Below are 15086 nucleotides of genomic sequence, written 5' to 3'. Positions count from 1 at the left end.
TTGATCATTTTTACAAGTTGAACAATAAATGGATGAATATATCCAAAAGTATATCAACAGCCTTCTTGTGTTTTTTAAGAGCTGAGCACGCGTTTGAAAACAGCGTCCACATTCAACACCAAAGTGGCCTTTCTTAACATAATAGGATTTGTTCAAATTGGTCACTACAATTTTAGTGGAAAAACTTTGCTTTATTGGAACTCGTTGGATCTAATGGAAGATCGATCGGCCAGCGCTGGATTTCTTTGTTTCCTTTGTGGATTATAATTAAACTTTGAACGACTCCCGTTTCGTTTAAGTCGGCTGGAGCCGCATCAACACCGGGACACCGTAAGCTGAACACCGGGACACAGTGCAGGACAGTGAAAAGGACACAAATCAGGTACGCGTGGCGCTACAAACATTATGGCCATGGTTTATTTGTGTGCACACGTTTATTTTGACAATTGAAACTGGTATTTTGTTTTGAACTGGGGAGTAAAACAGCTCTGATTTATGAATGACTCAATTTCATTTATGAACTCAACATCACTTCAACATCTTTTAAACAGGAGCATGGTGTTTGCTTTACATCAACCATGGAGCTTGTTTGATTTTACACAAAGAAACTGATCCTGAACACGGATTGGAAGGATGCAAAACAAGTTAGAAAATCAAAGCTGTTCTGAAAATAATAAAGACAGAAGAAAGTTTTCAGAGTCGACTCAACATGAGAATGGATTTGTTTTTAAACATGAAGCAAAACACAGTGTGTGTGAACATGACTGTCAGGATTCATTGTTGGTAACACTCACTTCACTAAGTTGCTTTTTTCTTCTTTGAAACCGTCTGCAGGAAAAAAAAAAGATTGGTTGTCATCCCTGAGAAACCTGAAAAATAGAGAAAGATTAGATAGTTAGATATCAGATCACCACAACAGATGAAAAACTTCCAGATGAGTCCAGTCAGACTTGATCTCGTTCACTCTGAATGATTAACCAGCTTCTCATATGGAAATCAAACCTGAGTTTTTTATATGGGATATTTCTGGACCAGCAGGAACAATCATTTTATATATATGAGAAAACTAAAATCTATTTACCTTTACTGAAGAAAAAAACATTTCAATGATGTTCATAGCTTCATCTGACAGAATACAGACTGTATATGTTGGAGATATACTTTACTCACTGAGCAGGTGAGGGGCGAGCAAACTGAAGTTCGATTTGAAGATCTTCCTTCAGTTTCTTCTGACTTTTCCATCTTTGAGCCCTGCAAGCAGAGACACACTGATGAAGCTTCTTGGTCACAGATGAAATATGAAGAGCAGAGCAGACACTGATCAACACATTAAACTCTGTGTTGTTTCTTTATTCCATCAATGAGTCAAAGGATCAAAGTAGAGAGGAGGTGTTGGGCTGATGTTTCACTCAAACTTGACCTGAAAACTCAACATCACTTCAACATCTTTTAAACAGGAGCATGGTGTTTGCTTTACATCAACCATGGAGCTTGTTTCATCTTGAAGCTCTTTGTCATCAGGATGACTTTGTGATTCTTTCAGTCCTTAAAAAAAGACAAATAAAAACCTCTGGCTCCACCCACTCCTGAAAACCAGACAAGAGTCAGGAGAGTTTCCCCTGTTGATCAAAGAGCTGCAGAATGATCAGCATCACTTCCAGGTGGATTTCAGGATGTCAGAGGTTCAGTTTGATACGCTGCTAGCTATACTGGAACTACACATTCAAAGGACCAGCAGCAAGTTACACAAAGAAACTGATCCTGAACACGGATTGGAAGGATGCAAAACAAGTTAGAAAATCAAAACTGTTCTGAAAATAATAAAGACAGAAGAAAGTTTTCAGAGTCAGTGTGCAAACATGATCGACTCAACATGAGATTGGATTTGTGTTTTAAACATGCAGCAAAACACTGTGTGTGTGTGTGTGTGTGTGGGGGGGGGGGGGGGGGGGGGGGCTTCTATGATGCCATCAAAACTCTTTATGGCCCCAGGAAGAGAGCGATTGCTCCAGTTCGCTCAGCTGATGGCTCGACTCTTCTTAAGGACTGAGGTGAGATCCTCACCCGCTGGGCAAACCATTTTGAGACTCTTCTCAACCTCAATAACCCTGTTGACATTCCTATCCTGGATTACATCCCTGACCTACCACCAGTCGCACACCTCAACATGCCCCCACAGTTCCTAGAGACCCGCCAGGTCATTGCGAGTCTCAAAAACAATAAAAGTGCTGGACCTGATGGCATTCCAGCAGAGGTATTCAAACATGGAGGATACCTCCTTACACGCTGCCTGCACCTCCTGATTTGTCATATCTGGGAATGTGAGACTCTCCCACAAGACTGGAAGGATGCTGATATTGTGGTCATCTACAAACAAAAAGGGGACAGAGCCATGTGTGGCAACAGCCGTGGAATCTCCCTCCTCTCAATCGCAGGGAAGGTCCTGGCGAAAATCATGCTCAATAGGCTAGTTAATCACATCTCTGAAGCTGCACTCCCAGAAACGCAATGTGGCTTCCGGAAGACTAGATCCACCACTGACATGATTTTTATCTGAAGGCAGTTGCTGGAAAAAAGCAGAGAGCAGCGGGCAGACCTCTACATAGCCTTCATTGACCTCAGCAAAGCATTTGACACGATCAACCGTGAGATGCTCTGGAAACAGCTATCCAAGCTCGGGGTACCACCCAAGTTCCTCACCATCCTGCAACAGCTGCATGACGGGATGCAAGCCAGAGTCTCCACAGGAGAACTTCAGTCAGAGTTCTTCAATGTAAATGTTGGGGTAAAGCAGGGCTGTGTCTTGGCTCCAGTCCTTTTCAACCTCCTTCTCTCTGCCATCACTCACCTTTTTCATCGTGCCTTAGGACCCAAGGATGGTGTTCCTGTTGAATACCGGCTTGATGGAAGCCTCTTTAACATCCGGAGGTTGCAGGCCTACACAAAGACCAAATCCTGCTGCATAGCTGAACTGCAATATGCTGATGACTGTGCGATTCTAGCACACAGTCCTGAATCCATGCAGCATGCCCTCAACACAATAGCCAGTCTCTATCAATCCTTTGGTCTTCAGGTTAGCATTCAAAAAACCGAAGTCATCTCTCAAATCTTCTCTCAAACCTCTCCACCCCCCAGCTTCCATATAAACGGCATTCCACTTAAAAATGTAGACCAGTTCACCTACCTTGGTTCAACTCTGTCCTCTTGCTGCTCTCTGGATATGGAAGTACACACCCCTATCAAAAAAACCTCTTCATCTTTCGGTCGCCTTCGTAGCAGGGTTTTCGAAAACCGAAACCTGAGGGTCAGCACCAAGGTTGCTGTTTACAATGCTGTGTGTGTCTCCACCCTGCTTTATGGGGCAGAAACATGGACTCCATACAGCCGACACATCTCACTCCTGCAATCCTTCCACATCCGTTACCTCCAGAGGATCCTCAGCCTCTCCTGGATGGACCGAGTCCAACATGCGGAAATCCTGCAGAGCACCAACTCTATCTGCATGGAAGCCGCTGTGGCTAAGAAACACCTACGCTTTATAGGACACACTATTCGAATGCCGGACCACCGCTTGCCTCGCCAAGTCCTCTACGGCCAACTACAAGGTGCCAAACGAGCAGCTGGTGGACAAAAGAAGTGCTATAAGCACTACACTAAGGGACTTTTAAAGCACTCCAACATCAATCCCATGCACCTTGAAGTTCTGGCATAGGATAGATCAGCCTGGCAGGTTGCCTGTGCTCGAGCAGTTTCACAAATCCACAATAAAGACCAACTGCAAAGAGCCGAGAAACGTAGGAAAAGACACCAGAGGGCAGCAGGAGCTCCTTTGTCCTCTCGATTCCCCTGCTCCTCCTGCAGACGAGTCTGCAGCTCAAGGATCAGCCTTAACGCCCACGAGAAGTGGCACCATGTGTTTACACATGACTGTCAAGATTCATTGATGGAAACACTTACATGGTTGGATTTCTTTTTAATTTTTTGAAATTAATTAATTTTCCTTTTGACCGATCTCTGCGGTGGGATGAGTCAGATGGACCTGATGATCGGTCGTCATCCCTGAGAAAGCTGAAAAAGAAAGATTAGATAGTTAGATATCAGATCACAACAACAGATGAAAAACTTCCAGATGAGTCCAGTCAGACTTGATCTCGTTCACTCTGAATGATTAACCAGCTTCTCATATGGAAATCAAACCTGAGTTTTTTTATATGGGATATTTCTGGACCAGCAGGAACAATCATTTTATATATATGAGAAAACTAAAATCTATTTACCTTTACTGAAGAAAAAACATTTAAATGATGTTCATTCATCTGACAGAATACAGACTGTATATGTTGGAAATACATTTTACTCACTGATCAGGTGAGAGACGAGCAAACTGAGGAGGTTTCTTCATTTCGCGCACACTTCCCCATATTTGATACCTGCAACCAGAGACACACTGATGATGCTTCTTGATCACAGATGAAATATGAAGAGCAGAGCAGACACTGATCAACACATTAAACTCTGTGTTGTTTCTTTATTCCAAGGATCAAAGTAGAGAGGAGGTGTTGGGCTGATGTTTCAGTGCAGCCCATGATCCTCTGTGCTGCGTTGATTACTCTCTGAAGTCCCTTCCTGTCTGCTTCAGTGCAGCTGGTGTACCACACTGTGATGCAGTACAGCAGCAGGCTCTCTGTGGAGGCAGCTTCACATCAATTCTAACACATAATGTCTATCAAGCAGCTTCACATCCAGGTTGTTCTTCCTGAGCACTCTCAGGAAGTGCAGGCGTTGTTGGGCCTTCTCGGTGATCTCCACGATGTTTGAGGTCCAGGAGAGGTCAGCCGAGATGAGGGTTCCCAGGAACTTGAAGGTCTGGACCCTCTCTACACAGACGTTGATGTAGAGGGGAGCTGGGTCTGTGCGGTGCTTCCTGAAGTCGAGGATGATTTCCTTCGTCTTTGTGGCATTCAGTGTCAGGTTGTTCCTTGAACACCACGTTGTCAACTTCAGGATTTCATCCCTGTAAGCAGACTCATCTCCCTCTGAGATTAGTCCAACCACAGTGGTGTCGTCTGCCAACTTGACGATGGTGTTTCCAAGGTGGGTTGGGCTACAGTCATGGGTGTAGAGGGAGTACAGTAGTGGGCTCATCACACACCCCTGTGGAGAGCCGGTGCTGAGTGTGCGGGTGGAGGAGACGTGGTTGCCAAGTTTAACAGTCTGTGGACGGTTTGTGAGGAAGCCTTTTATCCACGAGCAGGTGTGTGGGTGGAAGCCTGAGTCTGACAGTTTTCTGACCAGAATGTCCGGGATGATTGTGTTGAAGGCTGAGCTGTAATCGATGAAGAGTTGCCTCACATAGCTCCCCTGGTGTTCCAGGTGGCTCAGCGCAGTGTGGAGAGCTATGGCTATGGCGTCCTCTGTGGATCTGTTTACTCTATAAGCAATCTGGTGTGGATCGAAGGTCTGAGAAAGGCTTTCTTTGATGTGGTGAAGAACCAGCCTCTCGAAGCACTTCATGATGACCGGTGTTAGAGCAACTGGACAGTAGTCGTTGAGGCTGTCCGTGGGTACATCTTTTAAACAGGAGCATGGTGTTTGCTTTACATCAACCATGGAGCTTGTTTCATCTTGAAGCTCTTTGTCATCAGGATGACTTTGTGATTCTTTCAGTCCTTAAAAAAAGACAAATAAAAACCTCTGGCTCCACCCACTCCTGAAAACAAGACAAGAGTCAGGAGAGTTTCCCCTGTTGATCAAAGAGCTGCAGAATGATCAGCATCACTTCCAGGTGGATTTCAGGATGTCAGAGGTTCAGTTTGATACGCTGCTAGCTATACTGGAACTACACATTCAAAGGACCAGCAGCAAGTTGAAAACTCAACATCACTTCAACATCTTTTAAACAGGAGCATGGTGTTTGCTTTACATCAACCATGCGAAGGCCCAGAGTGGCTAATTGGGAGAACCAGGAGAATTCCAGGTGGGCCGGGGTGCCTTAAGGGCCGGCACAGTGACAGTTTATAGATCATACAGGCTGCACTCATTCCTCACTCCTGAGTATTTCACTATAGATCAGTCATTTCTGAAAGTGTGGGCTGCGTCTGTGCACCTTCAAAACATGCAGTGTGCAGTCTCTCCCACCTGGGCGGGCCATCCTGCTACATTAACGACCATCCTGGTATTTTTTACACCCACACGTCAGAATTTAAGAGATTTTAAGTCTCTTTGATTCATTGTTAAAAACACTTACAGGAGTGGGTATGCATCTTTTAATTTTTTGAAATCAATAAATTTTCCATTTGACCAATCACTGCGGAGGGATGGATCAGGTGAACATGATGATTGGGCTTCATCACTGAGAATGCAGGAAAAAAAGAGAAAGATTAGATAGTTAGATATCAAACCACAACAACAAATAAAGACTTCAAATAAGACATCTGCATAGGGCAGCTTGATTTTGTTCACACTGAATGATAATTTCCTGATTCTTAGATGGACTTCAAAACTAATCAACCTGACTGTTTTCTGGACAAATGAGAACAAAACTGAATAAATCATTCAAAAGGAAGTCCATATCTTCAACAGAAAAAAATCCAGAGAGAATGTTTGTGTTGTTAATCATCATGTTATGAAAGTAGCAGGGTGTGGAGATTTGAAATCAGATTTTTCTTAACAAAATATTTAAATAATTCAAAATTAACTGAACATGTTTTTGTCTTTCTCCATGATTATTTATCAAAACCAGAGAAATAGTTAATGTCCGAATTGTAGGGGGACGTCTCGCCGTGGCAGCGGACATAATATATCAACTGTCAACCCAGATACGACCACTGCATAAGGAAGAGGGAGCTGCTACTGAAAGCTTCTGTATGTATACAGGTAAGTCTGACTTTGTTTTCATCAGGGCTGGAGTAGCAGAGAGAATCACTCCCATGATTCTCCGCCAGCCTTTACATCATTTTATGTCATTGTTTTGATTCAGAGCCCCCTGCAGGCGGAGGCTACAAACTGTGTGTTTAAAGATTTATGTAATAAAATATATACATGTATAATTGTTTCAATGACATTTTGATTGATAGACATTATGTGTTAGAATTGTTTTGAAAAATGGCGATGTAGGGGTCGCCGGTGGCACAGCGGCAGTGCGCGCGACCCCATGTATTGAGGCTCAGTCCTCGCGCGGGCGGCCCGGGTTCGCGTCCGGCCTGTGGCCCATTTCCCGCATGTCTCTCCCCACTCTCTCTCCCTGATTTCCGACTCTATCCACTGTCCTTCCTCTATCATTAAAGGCAAAAAGGCCCAAAACAAATCTTTAAAAAAAGAAAAATGGCGATGTATATTGCAATTAAAAAGAAACAAATTACAACAAGTATGTTCACATGGACTTGACTATCCCGGTTCGGAGCCTCATCCTGGTAACTGCAGGTGTTTGTAAACTGGCGTTCTGTAGCCGGATCATCACAGACTTGAAGAGGTCAGTATTTCTTTCTCCCATCTCAACTTCCAGTTTTTATTTATTATTTAAAGACATTAATTACAGACTAAATTCTTACATTTCTTTGTCGCCCCCGAGGTAAGACGCTCTCGTTGACAACGCCACGTTTGTTTAGCTGATAAACTACCAGGTTCAAATCTGACCTGTTACTTCTTTCCTCATGTCACTCCTCCCTCTCTCTCCCTCTGATTTCTAAATCTATCTGCTGTCCTAAATGATAATAATAATTAAACAGGATACTCAGGTCTGTGTGAAAGCCCTCGATGTCAGTTTTAACCATTATGATTAAGACTCAACAAAATATATACATATTTAAAACTGTCAGTCAGAATAAGATGAAAGCAGAGTTCACTCACAGATTATTAGATGCGTAGCCTGACTCATCATCATCCTCATCTGTAGCTTCATCTGTCTTCAGTCTGGAGGGGGTCAAAGTGAGATTGTAACAACAAACAGTTATGATGCAACTTCACCAACAAAAAGCTCGAATCAAAATAAAATTCAGAAACATTTTAAAATGATATACGACCAGATGAATCTGACAACTTTCTGTTATTATTGATTCCAAAAACAACATGTACGACCACAAAGTGAAAAGTTTCCTCATCCAGGACTCTTTTTTTTCTGGCCCTTAAAGTTCGAATCATACAACCAGAAGAGTCCATTTAAAAAGTAGCTGTCCATCAATGGAATTGCATGAACATATATTTATAGTTGATTGTGCTCGCTGTTAATAGACCTCTCCACTTTAAGAATTAGCCTCCTTTTTTCTCTTGACTCTGTTGAGTTGTTTTATTAAACTGGAAAGGAGGTTTGTTTTTATTGACTGTGCATGTGAGGATACAACAACAGAACAAAAAAATTATGTGAATATGCTCAGCACAGAGAACAGGATTAAACCAGATGAGCTTTGAGTTTTCTGTTTTCTCTTCAGGTCAAAGACTAACAGCAGAATTGTTCACTCATATACAGTAGATGTTAAAAATCTAAATAACATGATGTTGACTTACTCATCAAGCCAGAGTTTTAATCTGGACTTCCTCTGTGACTCAGACATCCTGAGTCCTTCAGAGTCTGGTCTCTGGGCTGAAAAAGGAAAAGCAGAGTTAAGATTCTTCATTTCCTCCTGAACTGACACAAACACATAAACAGCTCAATCACAACAGAAGGAAACTCTGCACTTCAGTCACTCCTCTAATGGAGGTCAGAGCTCTCAGAGAAGAACTTTAAGACGTACTTAATTATATTTGTTTTATCTAAATCATAACTTTAAAACTATCAGAGCTCACTGATCTGACTGTGTTATTATTTCAGAACAACATTAAAAACTAAAAGTTGTGTTTCTGTTAAAGCTTTTCTTTAATAGTCTGTCTGCACCGTCAGGGTCAGTGAATGCTGCAGATTCTAGTCATGAAGCTCACAGCAGACTGAGCAGAGAATCAGTACAGAACAGACAGAAGATATTTGATCCATGTTTTCTTTTTCTGACTCCTGATCCATTGCTGTCTTAAGATGAAGGCTAAACAAGCCCCAAAATAAATATTTTTTTCTAACCTAAAAAAGTTATCCCAACTAAAGTGTAGGCTTAAATAATGTCGACTAACACGTCAAACTGTCCTTCAGTATTAATCAACTCTTAAAATGGCTGCTGTGTCTCCTTATAGCCGAGCTGCTGAAGATATGAACAAGTAAAACACCATTAAACCAATTTCTTAGTCCTGAAATAACACTCATGAAGAATTCTTTACCCATATGAGAGAACTCAAACTCAGATGAATTTCTCAGTTTTGTCTAAAAGTGTTGGTTTACCCTCCGTATCTCTCAGGACTCACAGGATGAATCCCTTCAACTCCAGCAGTGGTAAAAACACGGATATAAATAAAGAAAACACGTCTTCTATACATGTTCTGAAACACTTTACAAACACAATGACACAAGTAAATAAACCAGAGTTACAATTACTTTCTTTAAACTATTTAAAACATGTAAAAACATGTAAAAACATTACCTTTAGATGGAGAAAAACAAACTGCGACACAGCTTGAAAACGAAAGTAATTCAGCGACCCTAAACCAAACCCACCCTATTTACCAAACCATGAGCGCCCTCTGCTGGGGTCCCTGCAGACTGATGTCCTGAAGCTATAAAATAATGACGCATTCATGTTGTGTCTGACACATCGAAGAAACGAGTTTCTGAGTTTATAAACACCTTGCTCACACTTGCAGTAATTCTTCACAATTTGGGTATAATCAAAATTTCCACTCCTCATTAAGACTTTTAATGCCCACTGCAGCTGCTATCAGGATCAGTGAGGCTTACACTGTTTAAATTAATAACTTTGAGTTAATTATAATAATTTACGTTTTTACACTATATTTTCATTGTATAACATTAGTTAAGCTAATGGCTAATGAGTTAATAGTTAAGCTAATGGCTAATGAGTTAATAGTTAAGCTAATGGCTAATGAGTTAATAGTTAAGCTAATGGCTAATGAGTTAATCGTTAAGCTAATGGCTAATGAGTTAATAGTTAAGCTAATGGCTAATGAGTTAATCGTTAAGCTAATGGCTAATGAGTTAATAGTTAAGCTAATGGCTAATGAGTTAATAGTTAAGCTAATGGATAATGGTTGTTTTTTAAAGGTGCTATATGAATAAAGTTATTATGTTAACAGGCAAAGCTAATGGAAATCCTGACAGCATGATTGACAGCCTATCATTGCTGTGAATGTTTACCAAACTACATTGTGTAAATATGTCACTTTGTGTCTCTTATTTCATGCTTTGTGTGTTTTGTTGAGTTCTCACGGCGTGACTGTCGGACATGCTCATAAATGCCTGCAGCTCAAAGAACACCTTGGTGTCATGGTTTCATCTCCAGGTTAGTGACAGCCTTTCACGCGCTCATGACTCGTGAATGCATCATTTCCCAGGAGCACATCAGTGTTCGTCAAAGTCAGGACCAGAAGACAACAAAGTTTGTGATCAAACAGCTTTATTTATTCATGTATTAAAGAGTGACAAAGATGTGTTCGCCTGTCCAGCTGGAGGACTGACACAACCATCAAGAATCTTTTTAAACCCACAGACACGTTTCTCTACATCCTTCTCTTCTCTCAGTTAGTTTGGTGTGATTGTAGATGTCATTAGGCTCTCCTCGGGACAGTATAGTGACTGTTTGTGATTTCATTATTTTTCCTTTAATCTCAAACTAGTCTGTCGTTGGATTCACTTGTTTTGAACAAAAAGGTCGTATCAGTCTCTCTCTGTAGTTACTTGTGTCATTGGTACTTTTAAGTCGAGCTGTCTTCTGCACTTGTTGCTGTCATCCTGTCATCAACATGATTTCTTCAGTAAGTAAAGTATTGATTATATTATAGATCCGCACGTCTACAGGAAAGATAACACGCCGCCTTAAAGAGCATCCTCTCTAATTTAGCATCGTTTAGAAACAACATGAAGAGTTGTTTATCGTTCCTGAGAAAGGTGGGTGCACGTGACTGAGCGTCGTCGTGGATCAACACACCTCCGACCTCCTGATGACACACGAGTGAACGACGTCACAATTTACCGTGACCAGGTGGCCGTCCACGTAACTTTCATTTCTCACATCGCTCAAACTTCACGTGTCCATTTTAGACGGCGTGCAAATAAAAAAAACATCCCCAAATCCAAGAAGCTCGACTTAACGAGTCCCCCTCTGTTTACACTGTTTCGATGGGTTTTGGGGATGTTTGTATTTGCACGCCGTCTATAATTGGACACGTGAAGTTGGAGCGGTGTGAGTGACGTGGACGGACGCCGTGGTCATGTTGACATGTGACAGCGTTTGCTCGTCCGTCATCAGGAGGTCGGTGAATGTGTGTTGATGCACGACGACACACAGTCAATAAACCCACCTTCATTTATTTTCCACAGAGGAACGATAACCAACTTTTTATATCTTCATTATCTTCTTTAATTACAGAGACTTTTTTTTTTATGACTTATCAACTAATCGCTGTCTGTGCAGGTGTAACCACACCCTTCAGTCTCCACTGCTGTGATTGGCTGAACAGGAAGAAGACAGTTTGTAAATGCAGATTAAACAGTTTGTATATAAATGTAAAATGACCCGAGATAAAGAACATTTAGAACAACACGTTTGTTGCATGTGGTGTTAAAGGTAGAAACGAGCCACCGTGTCATCTTGTATAATAAATGACTCGAGCAGAAAGGTCACAAGAGGGGTGCGTTATATTGTTTGATATGATTCATGATTAAAAGGTGCCGTCACTCAAAGATGCTCAGATCCCAACACCAGCAAACTTCATGGCTGCAGGGAGATTCAGCCACGCCCCTTTCCTGATAAAAAAGCCCAAAACACAAATTCAATCACAGACAGTCCGACTTCTAAAATCTGTTGAAAGTGAAAAAGATGAACAACACGATTTATACAAGATGTATGAATGACAAAAAAAGTGTGAGATGGTAAATAATCCAAGCGATGTCTCAAACAATCAGCAGGAATAAAGCTCAGACGCCTCGTTTCTATTTTCCACTTGCACCTGTTTTCTAAACGGAGCTCGTTAGCTTGTTGTCGGCTACAGACGGGAGATATTAATAATATTCAACATCCTTGATTAAAATGTTGAACTTTGACTCAATCCAGTCCAAAGCCCCAAACTTCTGTCTGTTCACCTTCAATACAAGAGCACTAGATGTGCAGCTTACAAGAGGAAACTTGCAAAGCAAAGAACGACACATTAAACAGTACTGAAACCGAGTGTACAGGTGTTATGGCTCCTTCATGTGTGAACAGACAGATCACATGTACCTGTCACGACCATCAGATCACGGATGACCCTAACCCTCACAGCGTTCGGTCTCTGAACACAGTTTTGTCTGTTTGAACCTCTGGATGACAGATTTGACTTACAGACGCCTGTTTGGTTCTCGGGTCCGATCATCTGCCCTGAAGTCGCTGTTCTTCTCCATCCTGCATCAAGTAACAAACACTGTGTGATTAAACTTGACAATGATGAAAGTGATAACAGGTAGGAGAACAATGTCTGTAATGTTTTCTTTATTTATATATCTTCATGTGTCTTTATGTTGTTTTATGTTTTATTGAGTAAAGCGGCTGCAAAGCAAATTTCTGATCTTATCTGGTCAGGTCACTTTTTTCATTTTGAAGATATATTCATGAACTTGTCCGTCTTTCAGGCTTTGGGAAGAGCAGGATAACGGGGAGAAAGAATGGGGAATGACGTGTGGATAATTACTTCAGGTCAGAGTCGTTGAGTGTGTGAATATAATGTGCTGCGTCCAATAACAGGGAACTTGAACTTCTCTCTCTCTCTCTCTCTCTCTCTCTCTCTCTCTCTCTCTCTCTCTCTCTCTCTCTCTCTCTCTCTCTGTCTCTCTCTCTCTCTCTCTCTCTCTCTCTCTCTCTCTCTCTCTCTCTCTCTCTCTCTCATCATGATCTGTTATTGCTCTTTCATGCACGTCCCTCCCATGATTAAGTATTAATTCACGTCAAACAGAAAAGACGATGAAGAAGCTTTGTTACATCGCAGGACGGAGATGTCTTAAGCCCCTCCTACTTTCTCCAGTCTGAAAAGTACCGGCTGCGTTCTCATGTCAGCTCACCCTGACATATTTTAGATGAATGGGAATTTTAGGTGTTGACTGAACGATTCAGCCAAACATGTGACTTTAACACTCAAGCAAACAAAGACGTTTTCTCAAAGGAGGAACTTGCTGACTTTCAACCAGCTGCTGAGCACGAGTCTGATTCATGCTGCTGTTTCAATGTTTATGTCCCACTGACACCAGTACAGAACCAGAATGAAAAGACACAAACCTTTATCTGGAGTTCAAGTTGACCCTTAAACTACAAATCGTCCCTAAAACAATCTCCCAGCAGCAAATGTCCTGATTTAATATCAACCAGGAAGTTTATATTCAACCCTTACTGTGTGTCTGTGTGTGTGTGTGTGTGTGTGTGTGTGTGTGTGTGTGTGATTCCAGTGACATATGAATGTAGATAAAATATTACCCAAATTCAAGTAGTCTTTCAGATGATCTGCATCTCTTTAAAGAGGCGTCGAAATCACAGCATTGGCTGTCAATCCTAAGTTTGTGTGTGAGAGAGAGAGAGAGAGAGAGAGAGAGAGAGAGAGAGAGAGAGAGAGAATCCAGTATATTATTATAATGGGTCGACACATGTTCTCTCCAGCTGAATTTGCACCAATCATTAAAATCATCATTTAACCCAACAGATTGTAAGGCTCCCTTTTTAACCCTTTCAGCACCAAGACAGATTCCTTATATATGTGTGAATGTACTTGGCAATAAAACCTGAAACATTAGCATAAAGACGAGTGTTTGAGTGTCTCAGTCCAGATATAACAGAGACAACTTAGAGAGACGATAACTGAAACCTTTCCAACTCATTTTCATCAATACGTCACAAACATGGGTTCAGGAATAGACATAAAGCAGATAGATCTGACTCACCGATTCCAGCCTGATGGCCGCATGAATCTGCCTCGATCATTTTCTGTGTCTGTGACGTCCTTCCTCGGCTTCTTCCCCCTTTAGCACGTGATGAACACAGTTATGACATTATACACAGGTATGAAATAAACATTATGACCTCGTTTTTAATGAAGCAGCTCGATATATTTCTGAAAGCATCTGTGAAAATATAAATGAAGCAGCAAACACGTTTCACTCACCAGCTGACTGAAGACTTGAAGACAGTCTTGTTGAGAGAAGGTTGTGATCCGGGGTCCGAATCTTTGGGGGAGGACGTCACGACGCTGTAACAACAGAGGTTTTACTTCATCACTCAGAAATATAAACGTATAGATTAAAGGTGAATTCAATTAAATCTTCAGTGAGAGATGAGACAAAATTAATACTATTTAATCAACTCTTAAAGGCTGAAATAGGATTAAAGAAAACATGACCAATCTTTTTCACTGAAATGATTATCCTGTTCTTATCTTCTGTTTAAAATGCAGCTTTTTAATTTTATTTTATTTTGAAGGGACAGGAACTGAGTTAAAGCTAATGTGCACTCTATTCATTTTATCACAATTCTAACTGTTATGGAAAAAGTGCAAACATTTTATTTTAATGTAAAGTTATTGTCTCAGGCTGATTTCTGACTCCACTCTCCTGAATATAAAGGCAGAAAAAGCCCTCCCTATATAACAATGCATTTGGTCATTTCTCATAGACTAACAGTTGAATTTAAGTTCACATAGAAATTCCTCAAATATTTGAAATAGCATATTAATGCTCCGTACATTTTAAAGATTCCCATCGGTGATTCCAGTCATTCCAACACAGCAGGAACTGTTTGGCTTCCTTCTCGTCTGTAGGGCTGCAAAACATCCAGATATTAATGCTCTCCTTTTATTGAATATTCACTGAAATATCAACTTTAAAACTTGCAGAGCTAACATGACAGACAGCCAAAGCAACAACTCAAACTGTCTTTCAAACAGGTTGGGGCAGATCATAATATAAACATTGCGCCATAACAGGAAGCAGACATTTCCTTCTTTTAGCTTCAGTGAAACTCTTAAAGACTGAAATA

The 15086-nt window shown here is 41.3% G+C and overlaps 3 protein-coding genes across 3 annotated transcripts in view; all 3 read right to left on the bottom strand.

The window, feature by feature from the left end:
- Nucleotides 1-15086, bottom strand: part of LOC306840486 (uncharacterized protein) — a 52164-nt gene that overhangs the window by 3465 nt on the left and 33613 nt on the right. Inside the window, exons 4-8 of the mRNA XM_079369817.1 lie at nucleotides 6248-6352; nucleotides 4362-4430; nucleotides 3958-4068; nucleotides 1171-1251; nucleotides 795-869 (exon numbers count right to left, since the gene is read on the bottom strand). Of these exons, the coding sequence (XP_079225943.1) occupies nucleotides 795-869; nucleotides 1171-1251; nucleotides 3958-4068; nucleotides 4362-4430; nucleotides 6248-6352 (441 nt within the window). The remainder of the gene's footprint in view (nucleotides 1-794; nucleotides 870-1170; nucleotides 1252-3957; nucleotides 4069-4361; nucleotides 4431-6247; nucleotides 6353-15086) is intronic.
- The window catches only part of LOC306840488 (uncharacterized protein), a 54649-nt gene that overhangs the window by 34972 nt on the left and 4591 nt on the right, over nucleotides 1-15086 (bottom strand). The window lies entirely within an intron of this gene.
- Nucleotides 10474-15069, bottom strand: LOC306840507 (uncharacterized protein). Its single transcript, XM_079369847.1, has 6 exons — nucleotides 14794-15069; nucleotides 14218-14301; nucleotides 13997-14074; nucleotides 13536-13610; nucleotides 12414-12473; nucleotides 10474-11839 (listed from the first exon to the last, which is right to left on the bottom strand). The coding sequence occupies exons 1-6, from the start codon at nucleotides 14808-14810 to the stop codon at nucleotides 11782-11784; spliced, it is 372 nt and encodes a 123-aa protein (XP_079225973.1). The 5' UTR covers nucleotides 14811-15069; the 3' UTR covers nucleotides 10474-11781.

Source organism: Symphodus melops, assembly GCF_947650265.1.
Source record: "Symphodus melops genome assembly, chromosome: 19".
Taxonomy (NCBI): Eukaryota; Metazoa; Chordata; class Actinopteri; order Labriformes; family Labridae; genus Symphodus; species Symphodus melops.
This window is presented reverse-complemented; position numbering and strand designations above follow the sequence as displayed.